This window comes from Pan paniscus, chromosome 1, assembly GCF_029289425.2.
Source record: "Pan paniscus chromosome 1, NHGRI_mPanPan1-v2.0_pri, whole genome shotgun sequence".
Taxonomy (NCBI): Eukaryota; Metazoa; Chordata; class Mammalia; order Primates; family Hominidae; genus Pan; species Pan paniscus.
This window is the reverse complement of record NC_073249.2, coordinates 82,351,090-82,366,916: the sequence shown is the minus strand read 5'-3', so window position 1 is coordinate 82,366,916 and position 15,827 is coordinate 82,351,090. Positions and strand designations below refer to the sequence as shown.

Below are 15,827 nucleotides of genomic sequence, written 5' to 3'. Positions count from 1 at the left end.
TCATTGGAATTTTACAGGGGGATTGTTATATAAATTGGGGTTTATATTTCTTACTCTATTTTTGTTGTTACAGAACCTTGAAGCTTACTAATCCTGGGAGGATCATTATAAATTATGGTGATATAAATCAGAAAGCTGATTCATTTAAATATTCTAGTAATTACAGTATAAATAATTAGCCGTAATTTTTAGCCTGAAATACTCTTGTATTTGAGCCAGGGTTAGGAACACACACACACACACACAGTTGAAGGAATAGGATAAGTAAGGCTTTTGTATTTAGATAAGCTTGAAGTAGAAGCTTATTGTTTCTTCCTTGATGAATTATCATAGAACTTGTTCTTGCAATAGTTCTGCTTTTGTTATTTCAAATGACCACACATTTCATTCAGAAAAGTTGGACTACTAGCTTTGTCTTAACGTTTTTTTGTGCTGAGAGTTCCTTTTGGAAGATTGGAATTTTGAGTCACAGGATCATAGACTATGAAAGCTGTAGGAGTCATGTAGATCCCTTAAACTATGGTTCTTATTGTAGATATGAACAAAAATTAGGCCTTTGGAAAAGACAAATCTGAAACACGCATCCTTGGACAGTTTTATTCAGTAGCTATGGGTGAGGCCTAGGCATCTGTTTCCCAAGTCCACAGATAAGAACCACTGGTTTACTGTTTCCATCTTATTTTACGTGTAGCAGAAACAAACTCAGATGTGTATGACATGCCCAAGGTTATTAAACTGTGAAATTATAGAACCCTGTGATTTAACTTCAGAGAATTTATAAATATTTCATTTGTTTCTTTTCTTTTTACCCTAGATTATACCAATAAAATGAGAGGCCATTTACAAGATAAATATTAAACGTTCAGTAATTTCTAAGAAACTTTCTTCCTTTTATCCCCAGAACTTATAAACAAACAGAACTGGAGACATAGAGCTGAGTTTAAGGATAGGAATAGTAAACCTCTTCTGTCTCAGAAACAGAAATCCAAACATAGTGGTAATATTGTCAACCATCCTAGCAGAAAGAATGCCAATAAGGGCAGCAGAAATATCCATGGTAGTAAATATATATATATATATTGGGGGGATGGGTGGTGGGTAGGGGGAGACATGGTCTCACTCTGTTGTCCAGGCTGGAGTGCAGTGGCACCATCTCAGGTCACTGCAACCTCCACCTCCCAGGTTCAAGTGATTCTCCTGCCTCAGCCTCCCAAGTAACTGGGACCACAGGTGCACGCCACTGTGCCCAGCTCATTTTTGTATTTTTGGTAGAGATGGGGTTTCACCATTTAGCCAGGCTGGTCTTGAACTCCTGACCTCAAGTGATCCTCCCGCCTCAGCCTCCCAAAGTGCTGGGATTACAGGTGTGAACCACCATGCCCGGCCAATAAGCAATATTGTAATGTAGGTTATGTGAAAACCTTTTCATACTTGGATGTAGCTTATTTTGTCAGTTTTGTTGTTAATATGCATATTATGCACATGAATCACTGTGCTCAGCTAATTTTATTTCCGTATTTTCTTCATTCTTACAGAGAACCTCTCATCTGATTCGTCCCTCTCCAGCCCAAGTGCCCTGAATTCTCCAGGAATTGAGGGCTTGAGCCGTAGGAGGAAGAAACGCACCAGCATAGAGACCAACATCCGTGTGGCCTTAGAGAAGAGTTTCTTGGAGGTCAGTGAGGATTTTACTTTTCTGTACATGGGATTGTCTGTGTAGTACTTAACATTAGTACTTAGTAGAAACTGTAGGTGGTAAAAGATGACATGTCAGCCTCTGCTCTTATGGATGATTATAAATAGGTGAAGTAAGTAAGTTACTAACAAAGGAGACAGAACCAGAGTTCTGCAGGGTTCAGGAGAGACTAGAATCACATCCATGCAAGCACTCAGTATGAGAGAGGTGGCAGCTTACCATAGGATACATAGGAATTAATTCCACAGACTGGAAAAGGTGGGGGAAAAGTACTTTAAGCAGAGGAAATGCATGAGCATTTCCCCCTCAGAGTGGGGGAGAAACACTGGAGTGAGGGAAACCATAGGGTGTATGAGGAGACACTCTAGTAGATTGGCTGGTTAAATTGTAGTGTCTGTATGCCTGGAATAGTAGTTTGGGACTGGAACACTAGAGACCTTGAGTGTTAGGCTATGGAGCTTAAGTTAATGCAAGAGATATTTGGCAATTATTTTTTTGTACCAGGTAATATCATAACAAAGCTTTTAAGAAAATTTTGACTTCTCTAATTCAGAAAAGACTTGAGCACATTGGGAGGACTCTGAATTAGGAGTTTTTGTCAGCTCTGCCACTTAAACTGTGTGATTGGGCAAATCATGTGATTTCTTTAAGCTAAAGGTCCTTCATCTGTGAAATACCTGCCTTTCTTACTGTGAGGTCCAAATTAGATAGCATGAAGCATGGAGAAAGGTTAAATTCCTACTAATACATGTGGTTGTACTGGTATTTTGTTAATTTCATTCACAATTAATAGATCTTAAAAATGAAAAACTATAGATATTCAAGGATAACTTATTCTAAGTTAATATGAATAAGTTTAATAGGTGTATGTTCATTAGAACTTCTGTCTACACAATCTCTTTGTTGAAAGTGGCCTAATGTGGATGGTCATATGCATCCCAGCTTCATTTTCTAACCTGACGTGATTATGCCAGTAGTTCAAAAAGTTATTGCAAAGGATAGCTTTTGGAATTACATCTTTTCACCCTGCAGAATCAAAAGCCTACCTCGGAAGAGATCACTATGATTGCTGATCAGCTCAATATGGAAAAAGAGGTGATTCGTGTTTGGTTCTGTAACCGCCGCCAGAAAGAAAAAAGAATCAACCCACCAAGCAGTGGTGGGACCAGCAGCTCACCTATTAAAGCAATTTTCCCCAGCCCAACTTCACTGGTAAGAATAAAAAATAGGGAGTGCAAGCTCAAGGGCTAATTTTTGCAATTTTACAAATGACCTGTTAAATCAGTTTATTTCGTAATAGTAATTTAATGAATAAATACATCAAATAAATGCATGTAAATTTGTACTTTAGACATTATCAAGGTAATGAAATTCTCATTCTCTCTTTCCTTGTCTCTCGCGCTCTCTCTCTGTCTCTGCTGAGGTCACTGGTCTTGAGGTGCCCCTGCATGGAGGGTGAAATCTCGTGTTGTTATTAACCCAAGAACTTACTGGTCTTGCTTATTTTTTATTTATTTTTCTATTTATTTTATTTTTTTGAGACAGAGTCTCATTCCATCACCCAGGCTGGAGTGCATTGGTGCGATCTTGGCTCACTGCAACCTCCGCCTCCTGGGTTCAAGCGATTCTTGTGCCTTGGCCTCCCGAGTAGCTGGGATTACAGACGTGTACCACCATTCCCGGCTAATTTTTTGTACTCTTAGCAGAAGCAGGGTTTCACCATGTTGGCCAGGCTGGTCTTGAACTCCTGACCTCAAGTGATCCCTTGGCCTCCCAAAGTGCTGGGATTACAGGTGTGAGCCACCATTCCCAGTCTTTTTTTTTTTTTTTTTTTGAGACAGAGTTTCACTCTTGTTGCCCAGGCTGGAGTGCAATGATACGATTTCAGCTCACTGCAACCTCCACCTCCTGGGTTCAAGCAATTCTCCTGCCTCAGCCTCCCGAAGTAGCTGGGATTACAGGCGCCCACCACCAGACCCAGCTAATTTTTTTGTATTTTTAGTTGATACCAGGGTTTCATCATGTTCTCCAGGCTGGTCTTGAACTCCTGACCTCAGGTGATCCACCTGCCTCAGCCTCCCAAAGTGCTGGGATTACAGGTGTGAGCCACCGCACCCAGCCCACCTATCTTATTTTTTAAAGTGAACAATTTTAATTCTTTCATCGCATTTCCATCATACTCTTCTCTGGTATAGTTCATTAGATTACTCTGTAACCATGGGAGTAAATTTGCTGCTGATCCCAGTTATCTCAGAAAATCTTGTTACTTTTTATTCATGTTGAGTCCTAAAGCCCAGTTTATTAAACTTACACTCTCGTGATTAAGTGACAACAAGTTACCAGATAACCTTCAGTTCTGAACTTGTATTAAAACAATCATCTCAGGTCTTTTACTTTGAAACAACATATGATCCTTTCCTGTGAAGCCTCATTGAGTAACTTCTCCTGTTTGCATTATTCCTAGACTGAAGAGACATACAGTGGTCGTATGACTCCCTTGGTTTTTAGGATGATTATGAATTTGACTTCTACATTGTCAGGATTCAAAAGATGGGAATATTGTTGAGTTTGCATTTCTGTTCTTTTTAAATTTGGTTTTATTTTATTTGAATGTCATTCCATACTGGCAGGCTTTTTAAACTAAGGTCAGCATTAAAAGCACATGTTAGTTTATGTGAAGGTTGTAGTTGTTAAATGGTGGGCCTGTAGTCACAAAGTTATGAGATAGTTATGAAAAAGATAATTATTAATCAACAATTTTGTTTTGTAAAGGTGATGTTTGTGTTTTAGATTTGTACTAAAAGAAAGACAGTATTTCTTGCAAAACTAGAATTTTTTGTTATTTCAAAACTAATCCGTTTTTTTTTAAAAGTTTGCTTCACATTATTTTCATAATTTTATTTTATTAAAACCAAACCTAAGGCAATACTGCCCCCCTACAGAGTCAAAAGTAAAAGTAATACATGTACCCCAGATTCCCTGATCCTGTCAAATAGTTTTCTTATTTAGGTAAAGTTGATAATTAGTATAATGTTTCTTACCGAATTAGAGTGTATCTGTCTCAACGCTATTGAAATTTACGAACTTTTTATTATTTATTTTTAAAACCCAGGCAAAGCTATCTGTGATATCAGTGAACAACCATCTTCCAATAGCAGCTTCCCAACATAGGATGTCAGGTGTCTCAATTCCAAGATCAAAGAAAGACTGTAAAATCATTTCCTCTTTAAGTTTTGATTTTAAGTGCTTTGTCCATGTTTTCATTTCTGACCTCAAGGTGGCGACCACACCAAGCCTTGTGACTAGCAGTGCAGCAACTACCCTCACAGTCAGCCCTGTCCTCCCTCTGACCAGTGCTGCTGTGACGAATCTTTCAGTTACAGGTAAGCAGCTGCCAGGCCATGCACCTGCTGAGCACATGGGAGGCCCGTTTTGGGTTATTATAAGAGTCTACCATTAAATTGTGAATTAAGGCCCTAACTAAAGATATGTGTTGCTCATAAATATCAATTTTCTTTAAAGTAACTCCTTTCCTTAAAAGCCTTCAATAGCTGTGGCTTTTTGCATTCAGAAAAACATCCAAGTTTGTCAATTCGTGAAGGTTATTTCCGGTCTGAACCTGATCTCCCACTAGTCTTTTGCCTACCCACCCTTAACACACAGGAGACCTCCATCCATACCTTTGTAAACATCCCTACAATGGAAATGTCCATCTTAGCCTGCAGTTCTTGATCTGTTACTGATAAAACTATACCAGCTTGTATGTCAATTTTCTTGGAAATATTCTTTAGCTTTCCCAGGAAACTATTCATTTCCGTGTACCTGTATTATAAATGATTTTATTTTTACACACCTGTCTTTCCCAATACACTGCACTTCTCAAAAGATTTGATTATTCTTTTTGAACTCTTGATGCCTAGCTCAGTGCATGACATACTCACTATAAAATGAATGTTTTTTTTTTTCCTTTGGCCTCTTTTAAATAGCAAATTTTCCAGATAAATTTAAAATCACTTAGCATTGTCATCAGATGTTTTTTAGTGATACATAGTGCATAAGACATGCTGTAATTATTCACCAGGTTGGTTATTTGCTAGTACATCATTGGGTAGATTAATGATATTTCATAATGAAGCTTGATTTAACCTAGAGGTAGGGACTTTTATTTTTCTCACTCATGTTTTAAGTTTACAATGCCTCCTTGGCTCTATGACCTATCCATGATGTAAAAATTGAATAAATGGCTTTATATTATATTAAATTTCTACATTATTAGAACATTTTTGTTTATTGTTTTCTGCATCCAATCATCCATTAATTTTTGCTTATGTTAAACAGTACTTCTTGACCTCTTCTGGATGTTGGACCTTTTTAAGAATTTGAAAGCTACAGACTTTTCCTCACACAAAATAGACATATACACAATTTTTAGTAAAATTTAAGGAGATTTATAAATGACAACTCCCATCAACCTCCCACTCCAAGGCTATTTGTGGATACCTACAGGTTCCAGTTTTAATAACCTTGGTTCAAGAATATATTTAAGAACCTTGGTTAAGAATATATATAATATTGAGCACTTCCACTTAATAAGCAAACTGTTAGTGATTGATTGGCACCAAGAACGTGAAGAACCATCTCTGAGGACCTTGTTGTCCAAATTGACTGCCAGTCACCTGGTAAATTATGAACTGAATCTTACCTTCCCAACAAATTATATTGCTTTAGGTCTAAAAATACCTGTCTCTTACAGAAATTTTTTAAATAGTTTACACATTAAGAACAAATAGCTTTGCAGTTTTCTTAAAATATGGGGAAAATCAAAGTAATTTTAGAGAGATTTTAATACTCAAAACTAGCTAAAAATTTGCATCAGTTTTTGATACTTCTTACCACTCACATTTTCTTGAACTCTTACTCAGCCTATTTATGTGGATCTATTTGTGATTTTTTTCTGACACGTTGATAATTTTTCCTGGAGTGAATTTTTTTTAATTATTAAAAACATTATTAGGAAATTCAAACAGGAAAAACAATCACAAGTACCATTTTTATTTTCTCTTTAAATCCTTTTTATATGTACATGTATGTACAGTTTCAGTAGTATTTGTGCAGTACAGTATTTGATTGCAGCCTTGTGATACTCTAAGCAGAGGACTCAGGCTCTGCCTGGACACCTGACCCACAAAAACTATGAGATAATAAATTGTGATGATTTAAGCTGCTGAATTTGTGTCATTGCTCCTTGAAAGAGAAGAAGAGTCAGTGTCAAGTGGGTTTTCTTTTCTTACTCTTTTATCAGCCGTTGCTCAAAACCATGCCCCTTTTTAATTTGTTTTTCCTCTTTGGACTGTAACTTTCTTGTACAGCCTCTTTTCCTCTGATATTTTTATACTGCCTTCTTTTTTTCTCTGTTGAGAAAAGTAGCATGTTTCTTTATCATGTTATTTATTAAAGACGGCCAATGTCTTAATCATACAACTTATCTAATGCAATCTGCTTTCTTCCTGAAGACTTTCTTCTTGGGATTTCTATGATTGCTTATTTTAAATTGTTTTCCTTGTTTTCCTGAGTTAGATCCAATGTTTCTCAGATGCCCTGTCATCCTCTTTGATTCCTTTTTGTCTGGAGCACGTTCTCAAGTAATTTTATTTAGAAAGGTTACATGGGAGGTAAAACTTCTAAATACATGTATAACTGAGAAGTATTTATTTTGCCTTCACAGTTTTTTTTGGAGTTTGTCCAGTTACAAAAGTATTTTTCCTTTGAATTCTGTTGTGTTTTAGCATCTAGTGTTGCTAGTGAAAAGTCTGATTTCAATCTCTTTTTCCTTGTTTTTTTCTCTCTGTAAACCTTAAGGGTTTTTTAAAATCTTATACTGTTCTAAAATTTCACTACAGGGTTTCAAAGAAGGGGCCTTTTAAAACTTGCCCTCATTGGCCTTCAGCAAGCATTTTCAATGTGAATTAATGTATTTCTTGCACTCTGGTAATTTATCTTTTTTTTTTTTAAGTTAGAATTTTTTGGCATTCACTCTGTTTATTCATTTTGTGTCATTTGTAATGTGCTGTTGGCTTTTTTCATTGTCTGGTGATTTTTGTAGTGATGAATGCAAGATTACATTACTTATTATCAGTAGCCTGTAAGGGTTTTTCCTGACATTGTGTAGCTTCTGTTACTCAAGAGTAACAGAATGGAAGGGCTCGCGGTGAGCTGTGAATGTGAATAAAGAACTGCCAAACTTTATTTCAGCCTATGAACAGGAAGCAGGCAGGCAAGCGAGGCTTTCTGTCATACTTTTCCAAAATGAGGGGTATCTTTCCTCATGCATGCAAGTACCTACACTAGAATCCTTAGCGTTCCATGGTCAGATTTTATTTTCTTTCAAGAGTAGGTGACTTTGGTTCTGTTCATTTGAGAGGTCTGGTAGAAGGAGGGAAAGGCCCACTGTGAGAGCTATTATGTGAATAGCCCTTGAATCACCCTGTTCTCTGACCCTATTTCCATCTACCTCAGTATCTGACAAATAACTCTGAGCTGGGACTCTCTGTGAGGCTCCATCACAGTGAATAATTTCCTCCTCTATCATAGTCTTCTCCTGTGGCCTTCTGGATTATGGTTGATTTCTCCACCATCCAGTTTTATCCTTTTTCTCATTTCTGCAAATCTGTCTAAATCTCAAAACCTCTGATACCTGTCACCAGAGCTCTTTTTCCCTTTTGTATCTCTTTACTATTATTGGGAATAGGATTTTAGAAATGAAGGGAAAAACCATATCCTTAGTACTATCTTCTAAGAAAAATCATGTTTGATTGATGTGGTCATCTTATTTTCCCATAGGTACGTTTGACACATAATAGGTCCTTGGTAAACATTCTAAAATAGATGCAAGTGAGCATTGCCATACTCCTCCAGAAAGACGAGTGTTCCATTGTGTCTCAAAAACTTGTAAAAATTCCACAGCCCTTAATAATCTCAACCAAACATGCCCCGCCCCCAATTCATTTTCCAAAATATTTTTCATAGTGACAAAATTGTTGATTCCTCAGGAAGATATAGCAACTATAATTATATAGCCACCTAACAACAAAGGCCCAAGATACAGGAAACAAAAAGGAATAAAATTCAAAGAAGAAATAGACAATTCAACAATAACAGTTGCAGACATAGTATTTATTTGAGCCACGTTGAAAAAAAAAAAAATTCAGGCCATGTGCAGTGGCTTATGCCTATAATCCCAGCACTTTGGTAGGCCAAGGTGGAAGGATCGCTTGGGTCCAGGAGTTCAAAACCTGCCTGGGCAACATAGTAAGACCTTGTCTCTACAAAAAAAAAAAAAAAATGAGCAAAATTAGCCAGGCGTGGTGGCACGTGCCTATAGTCCTAGCTGCTCGGGAGGCTGAGGTGGGAGGGTCACTTGAGCCTGGAAAGTTGAGGCTGCAATAAGCTGAGATTGTACCACTGAACTCCAGCCTGAGAACAGAGCGAGACCCTGTTTGGGGAAAAAAAAAAAAAAAAAAGCCGTGAAGGATATACAACATTTGAGCACTATCAACCAACTTGTTCTAACTGCCATCTGCAGAACACTTGGTCCAGCAACAGCAGAAAACACATCCTTTTTATGTACACATGGAACATCCATCTCCCAGGATACTTTTAGCCATAAAACAAGTTTCAGTAAATTAAAAAGGATTAAAATCATACAAAGTGTGTTGTCTGATGACAACTGAGATAAACTAGAAATTAACAACAGAAAGAAATTTGGGAAGTCCCCGTGTATTTGAAAATTAAAACATGCATCAAAGAAGAAATAACATTTCTCCTCTATTTTCCTATCAGGCCGGTATTACCCAGATACCTAAGCTTAGATAAATAGCACAAGAAAAAAAATTACAAACTCATATTCCTCGAGAAAATATAAACCAAAACTCTCAAAAGAATCTTAGCAAGTCAAATCCAGCAACATACTGAAAAAATCGAACGATTATATACATCATGGCCAAGGAGGATTTATCTCCCAGGAATGTATGGTTAGTACAATAACTGAACATCAATTAATGTAACACATTATAATAGTAGAAGAAAGGACAAAAACCACATAATCATCTCAGTGGATACAGAAAAGATATTTGTAAAAATCCAAAACCCATTCATGATGAAAGCTGAAATACAAAGGAACTGCCTTACCTGATAAAGAGCACTTAACTAAAACTCTCCAGCAAATAGAATACTTAATGGCAAAAGACTGAATACTTTCCCCACTAAGATTGAGAATTAGGTAAGAGTGTTTGTTTGCTCTTGTGGACTTCTGATTAACATCGTCCTGGAGGTTATAGCCTCCAGTAAGGGGGAGAAAAACGGAAGACAATTTGGAAAGGAAGAAGTTAAACTGCTTGTATTTGCATTATTCTATATGTATAAAAATACTAAGGAATTCACCAAAAAAAGGTATCTAGGACTAATCAATAAATTCAGTATTGTTGCAGAATACAAGATTGATATATAAAAAATAAATTACATTTGTATGTACTATCAATGGACAGTTCAAAAATGAAATTTAGGAAATAACTTGTATGTAACAGTATCAAAAGAATAAAATACTTAGGAATAAACTTAACAAAAGAAGTGTAAGACTTGAACAATGAAAACTACAATTTGCTGAAAGAAGTTAAAAGAAGTCTAAATAAAGAGACATTTCATATTCCATGTTCATGTTTTGGAAGACTAAGCATTCTTAAGATGACAGTTTTTCTCCAGCTTGAGATATATGTGCATCTCTCTCTCTCTGATTTCAAGGTTTATCCACATTATAGCATAAATATATATTTTTTTATTTTATATATTTTATTAGTATTATTATTATTTGTTTTCGAGACAGGGTATTGCCCTGTCACAGTGGCGCAATCACATTTCACTGCAGCCTCAACTTCCCAGGCTCAAGCAATCCTCCCACTTCAGCCTCCCCGGTAGCTGGGACTATAGCCACATGCCACCCGCCCAGCTAATATTTGTATTTTTTGTAGAGACGAGGTTTTGCCATATTGCCCAGGCTGGTCTCGAACTCCTGGGCTCAAGCAATTCACCCACCTTGGCTTCCCAAAGTGCTGGGATTACAGGCATGAGCCACCATGCTCAGTCTTCCAGCTTGATTTATAGATTCAACAAAATCATAGTAAAAATTCCAACAGGTTTTTTCTTCGTTTTGTTTTAAAGAAATCGATAAACTCTTGGAAGGGACCAAGAATAGCCAAAACAATTTTGAAAAAGAGTGAAATCAGAGGATTTTCATGTCCTGATTTCAAAGTTTACTGTAAAGCAACAATAATCAAAGCAGTGTATTACTGGTATACATATAGATATATAGATTAAATGGAACAAAATTAAGAGTCCAGAAGCAAAACTTTAAATTTATGCTTTATTGATTTTTGACAGAGGTGCCAAGGCAATTCAATAGGGAAAGGACAGTCTTCAACAAATGGTTCTAGGACAACTGGATATCCATATGCAGAAAGAAGAATAGAGGAATTTAGATCCTTACCTTACACCGTGCATAAAAATTAACTGAAATGGATCAAAGGCCTAAATATAAGAGCTGAAACTATAAAGTTTCTAGTAAATAAAGTAGGACAAAATCTTTGTGATCTTGGGTTAAGCACAGAGTTCATATACACAGCACCAAGAGAACGATCCATAAAAGAAAAAAAAATTAGTAAATTCAGCTTCATCAAAAGTAAAATCTTTTGTGCTTCAAAAGCCACAGACTGAGAGAAAACATTTGCAGATCACATATCCAATAAAGAAATTGTGTCTAGAATGTATAAACAACTCTTACAACTCAATAGTAAGAATATAAACAACTCAGATTTTTAAATGGACAAATGTTAGTATACATTTTACCAAGGAAGATATAGGAGTGACTAGTAAGCACATGGAGAGATATGTGACATTAGCATTACTCATTAGGGAAATGCAGATTAAAACTGTAATGAGATCCTACTTTGTACTCACTAGAATGGCTATAATCAAAAAGACCCAAGATGATAAATGTTGGGAAGGATGTGGAGAAACTGGAACTTTCATGCATTGCTTGTAGGAATGTAGAATGATACAGCTTCGGAAAACATCTTGGCAGTTCTTTTAAACATAAATTTACCGTCCTACCCAGCAATTTCCCCAAGAGAAATGAAGACATTTCTACACAAAAACTTCAATGTGAATGTTTATATAGCAGCCTTATTTATAATATCCAAGAACTGGAAACAAACCAGTGCTCATCAACTGGTGAATGAATAAACAAAATGTGTTATATCTACACAGTGGAATATTATTCAGCCATAAAAATTAATGAGGTGTTGATTCGTGCTACAATGTGGATGAACCTTGAAAACAGAATGCTAAGTAAAAGAAGCCAGATGCAAGAGACTACATATTGTATGATTCCATTTGTGTGAAATGTCCACAAAAATCTAGAGACAAAAAGCAGATAACTAGGTAGGAGTGTGACATGATTACAAACAGGCACAAGGGGTCTTTTTTGGGAGTGGAAATGTCATAATCTGGATTGTGATGATGGTTGTATAACTGTAAGTTGATTAAAAGTCATCAAATTTTAAAGCTGGATGAATTTTCATGTGCTTACTAGTCACTTCTATATCTTCCTTGTTAAAATGTCTACTAACATTTGTCCATTTAAAAATCTAAGTTATTTATATTCTTACTATTGAGTTGTAGGAATTGTTTATACATTCTGACACAATTCCAGTTCCTTTATTGGATATGTGATCTGCAAATGTTTTCTCTCAGTCTGTGGCTTTTGAAGCGCAAAAGATTTTACTTTTGATGAAGTTGAATTCACTGATTTTTTTTTTCTTTTATGTATCGTTCTCTTGGTGCTGTGTCTGTGAACTCTTTGCTTAACCCAGGGTCACAAAGATTTTGTCCTACTTTATTTACTAGAAGCTTTATAGTTTCAGCTCTTATATTTAGGCCTTTGATCTGTTTTAGTTAATTTTTATGCACAGTGTAAGGTAAAGATCTAAATTCCTCTTTCTGCATATGGATATCCAATTTATAAGTTGTATCTCAATAAAAGCTGTTTGAGAAAAGACAAGACAGGGTGGGAAGCACAGGGAAGTGCCAGGTACTATATACACACCTTGACTATAGCTTCCTACTTCCCCTGTGAGGTGGTTGGTGGCATCTTATTTTGCTGTTGAGGACATTGAGGCTCAGCAACAATAAGTTCACTAGTCAAAGTTACCCAAGTAATTAAATTGCCAAGTTGCCAAGAATTTACAGTCATGAAATACATGTATTGATGAAAACATGACTCACTGACTGGGATAATTAATTTAAAGATAATTTTAAGTTGTTATACCATAATGCTTATTTATGTAACATTTATATTGGAGACGCCTAGAACAATTTTGAATGCTTCTGGAGTCATCATCTTCTGGCCTAGGTTAAATTCACTGATAAAATTTGACTGGGATTTTCTTTGTAAACTTAAGGGATTTAAGAAAACAGTTGGTGAATGATTTGAAGGTGGCTGGAGAGTAAAGAAATAACTATTTTAAGCCTTTTGAGCTCAAGATATTAGGACTTATAAAAATAGGCAATTCAATTTCAGAACTTTGAAAGGGAAGTAGTACCCATAGGTAAAATCAGGTTAGATAAGGTGAGAAATTGGTCAAAAAAAGATTGAAAGTACATTGAAATTGCTTAGCATGGAAGAGAAATAAAAGATGTTCACCTTACTATGTGACAGGGGGCATGTCTTAAGAGAAGATTCAAGCGAAAAAGGGTATATGAATCTGCCCAACACAGGACCCTACACAGCATCCAGTGTTCAGTGGTTGATTGTTCTGAGAGATTTAGAACCAAAGAAGTAATGAACGAAAATAGAATTCATAGTATCTGCAAAGATGTAATGATATTTAGGGGCGGTGGCAATAAAAATAAATCGTTTATATTTTTCAGAAGGGTAGACAGAGGAAGAAAGCCTTCCTTTTTATTTAACAATAAGAACATTATGTTTACCTCATTCATTTGGCAGCCACTTTTGCACAGCTTTATAGGAGGTGAAGAAAGTAGTCAGTGCTGAAATAAATGATGTCTGAGTCTCTCCCAACCCTGTGACATGTGATAAAAACTGAAGAGTGGAAGTGAGAGTTCAATTCTAGATGTTCTTAGTACAGACCAGAAGAAGGTTTTAAAACAGATTTTTGGAAGGACAAAATCTTGTTACAGAATTTGTAACAAGATTGTTATGAAAGAAGAGCATGTTCTGAAGCTTGGTAAAAGATTTCATCACCAAAAAATGTTATTATTATTATTATTTTTTTTTTTAACGGAGTCTTACTTCGTCACCCAGACTGGAGTGTAATGGCGTCATCTCGGCTCACTGCAACCTCCACCTCTTGGGCTCAAGCAGTTCTCCTGCCTCAGCCTCCTGAGTAGCTGGGATTACAGGCGCCCACCACCATGCCCGGCTAATTTTTGTATTTTTAATAGAGACGGGGTTTCACCACATTGGCCAGGCTGGTTTCGAGCTCCTGACATCAAATGATCCACTCACCTCAGCCTCCCAAAGTGCTGGGATCACAAGCGTGAGCCGCCACACCTGGCCTTGTCTTACCATTTTCAGTGCAGCTACTAGAAATTTTTAAATTACATATGTCTTGTATTTCTGTTAGACAACGCTGATCTCAGACATTAAATAATCCCAGCAAATGTGTTTTAGTGTTTAGTAATGATATATTTAATGTCAGTTAGTCATTTATATCCAAATGTTCATTCTCCTTAAACCAAAAGCATATTCAGGCACTTTTTTCTGAGACCTCACAAATAATTTCTTTTTTTTTTTTTTTCTTGAGACGGAGTCTTGCTCTGTCACCAGGCTGGAGTGCAGTGGCGCAATCTTGGCTCACTGCAACCTCCGCCTTCCAGGTTCAAGCGATTCTCCTGCCTTAGCCTCCCGAGTAGCTGGAACTACAGGCGCGTGCCACCACGCCCAGCTAATTTTTGTATTTTTATTAGAGGCAGGGTTTCACCATGTTGGCCAGGATGGTCTCAATGTCTTGACCTCGTGATCCGCCCACCTCAGCCTCCCAAAGTGCTGAGATTACAGATGTGAGCCACCACACCCGGCCTACAAATAATAATTTCTTAGATCTTAATTTTTATGCTTTTATGAGATTCATAGTATCATTGTATGTTGTTTTTTTTTTTTACCACAATGGACTTTTTGAGAGCTAATTTTTATTACAGAATAGTTGTTTGAATGTAGAGAAGGCATGTAGTCATTTTTATACTATGTTGTTGTTGATACTGAATTCTTAGAAAAGTATATAACTTTCTGTTTTTCTTCTCCTTGTTTTGATTTTTCTGAGGAGACCCCTAAGGAGATTTCTGAATGAAAAGAGCTTTACAGAAGTTTTTCTTCTTTTGCTTTCTTTTTCTTCCCCAGAGCAGTTGTATTCCATAATTAGAGCTTCTATGATTCTTTTGTTTCTTGAATAGGAAATAGGCAATGGAAAACTTCTCTGTTTCTTTCATTGCTCATATCTCTTAAAGTAGGGTTCCTAGCTGTGATCCTAAAATGTTTGGTTTTGTAGTTAATTTCCATAAAAGCACTAAACTAGGTTATTAAAGGACAGCTTTACTAGGTGGTAGGTTAATTATTCCATTGATTATAGAGTTTGGCTGAGTAAAGCCACCATTCTTCCAAAACCATTTACAAAAGGTCATCTTCTAATCTGTTTCTCTTTTCAGGCACTTCAGACACCACCTCCAACAACACAGCAACCGTGATTTCCACAGCGCCTCCAGCTTCCTCAGCAGTCACGTCCCCCTCTCTGAGTCCCTCCCCTTCTGCCTCAGCCTCCACCTCCGAGGCATCCAGTGCCAGTGAGACCAGCACAACACAGACCACCTCCACTCCTTTGTCCTCCCCTCTTGGGACCAGCCAGGTGATGGTGACAGCGTCAGGTTTGCAAACAGCAGCAGCTGCTGCCCTTCAAGGAGCTGCACAGTTGCCAGCAAATGCCAGTCTTGCTGCCATGGCAGCTGCTGCAGGACTAAACCCAAGCCTGATGGCACCCTCACAGTTTGCGGCTGGGTAAGGCGCTTT

General features: G+C 37.0%; 1 protein-coding gene across 3 annotated transcripts in view; it reads left to right on the top strand.

Moving 5' to 3' along the window:
- The window catches only part of POU2F1 (POU class 2 homeobox 1), a 208,936-nt gene that overhangs the window by 178,101 nt on the left and 15,008 nt on the right, over positions 1 to 15,827 (top strand). For all 3 annotated transcript variants that reach the window (XM_003824595.5, XM_003824597.5, XM_003824596.5), the window contains exons 11-14: positions 1,536 to 1,675; positions 2,729 to 2,908; positions 4,974 to 5,079; positions 15,470 to 15,815. In XM_003824595.5, coding sequence (XP_003824643.1) covers positions 1,536 to 1,675; positions 2,729 to 2,908; positions 4,974 to 5,079; positions 15,470 to 15,815 — 772 coding nt within the window. The remainder of the gene's footprint in view (positions 1 to 1,535; positions 1,676 to 2,728; positions 2,909 to 4,973; positions 5,080 to 15,469; positions 15,816 to 15,827) is intronic.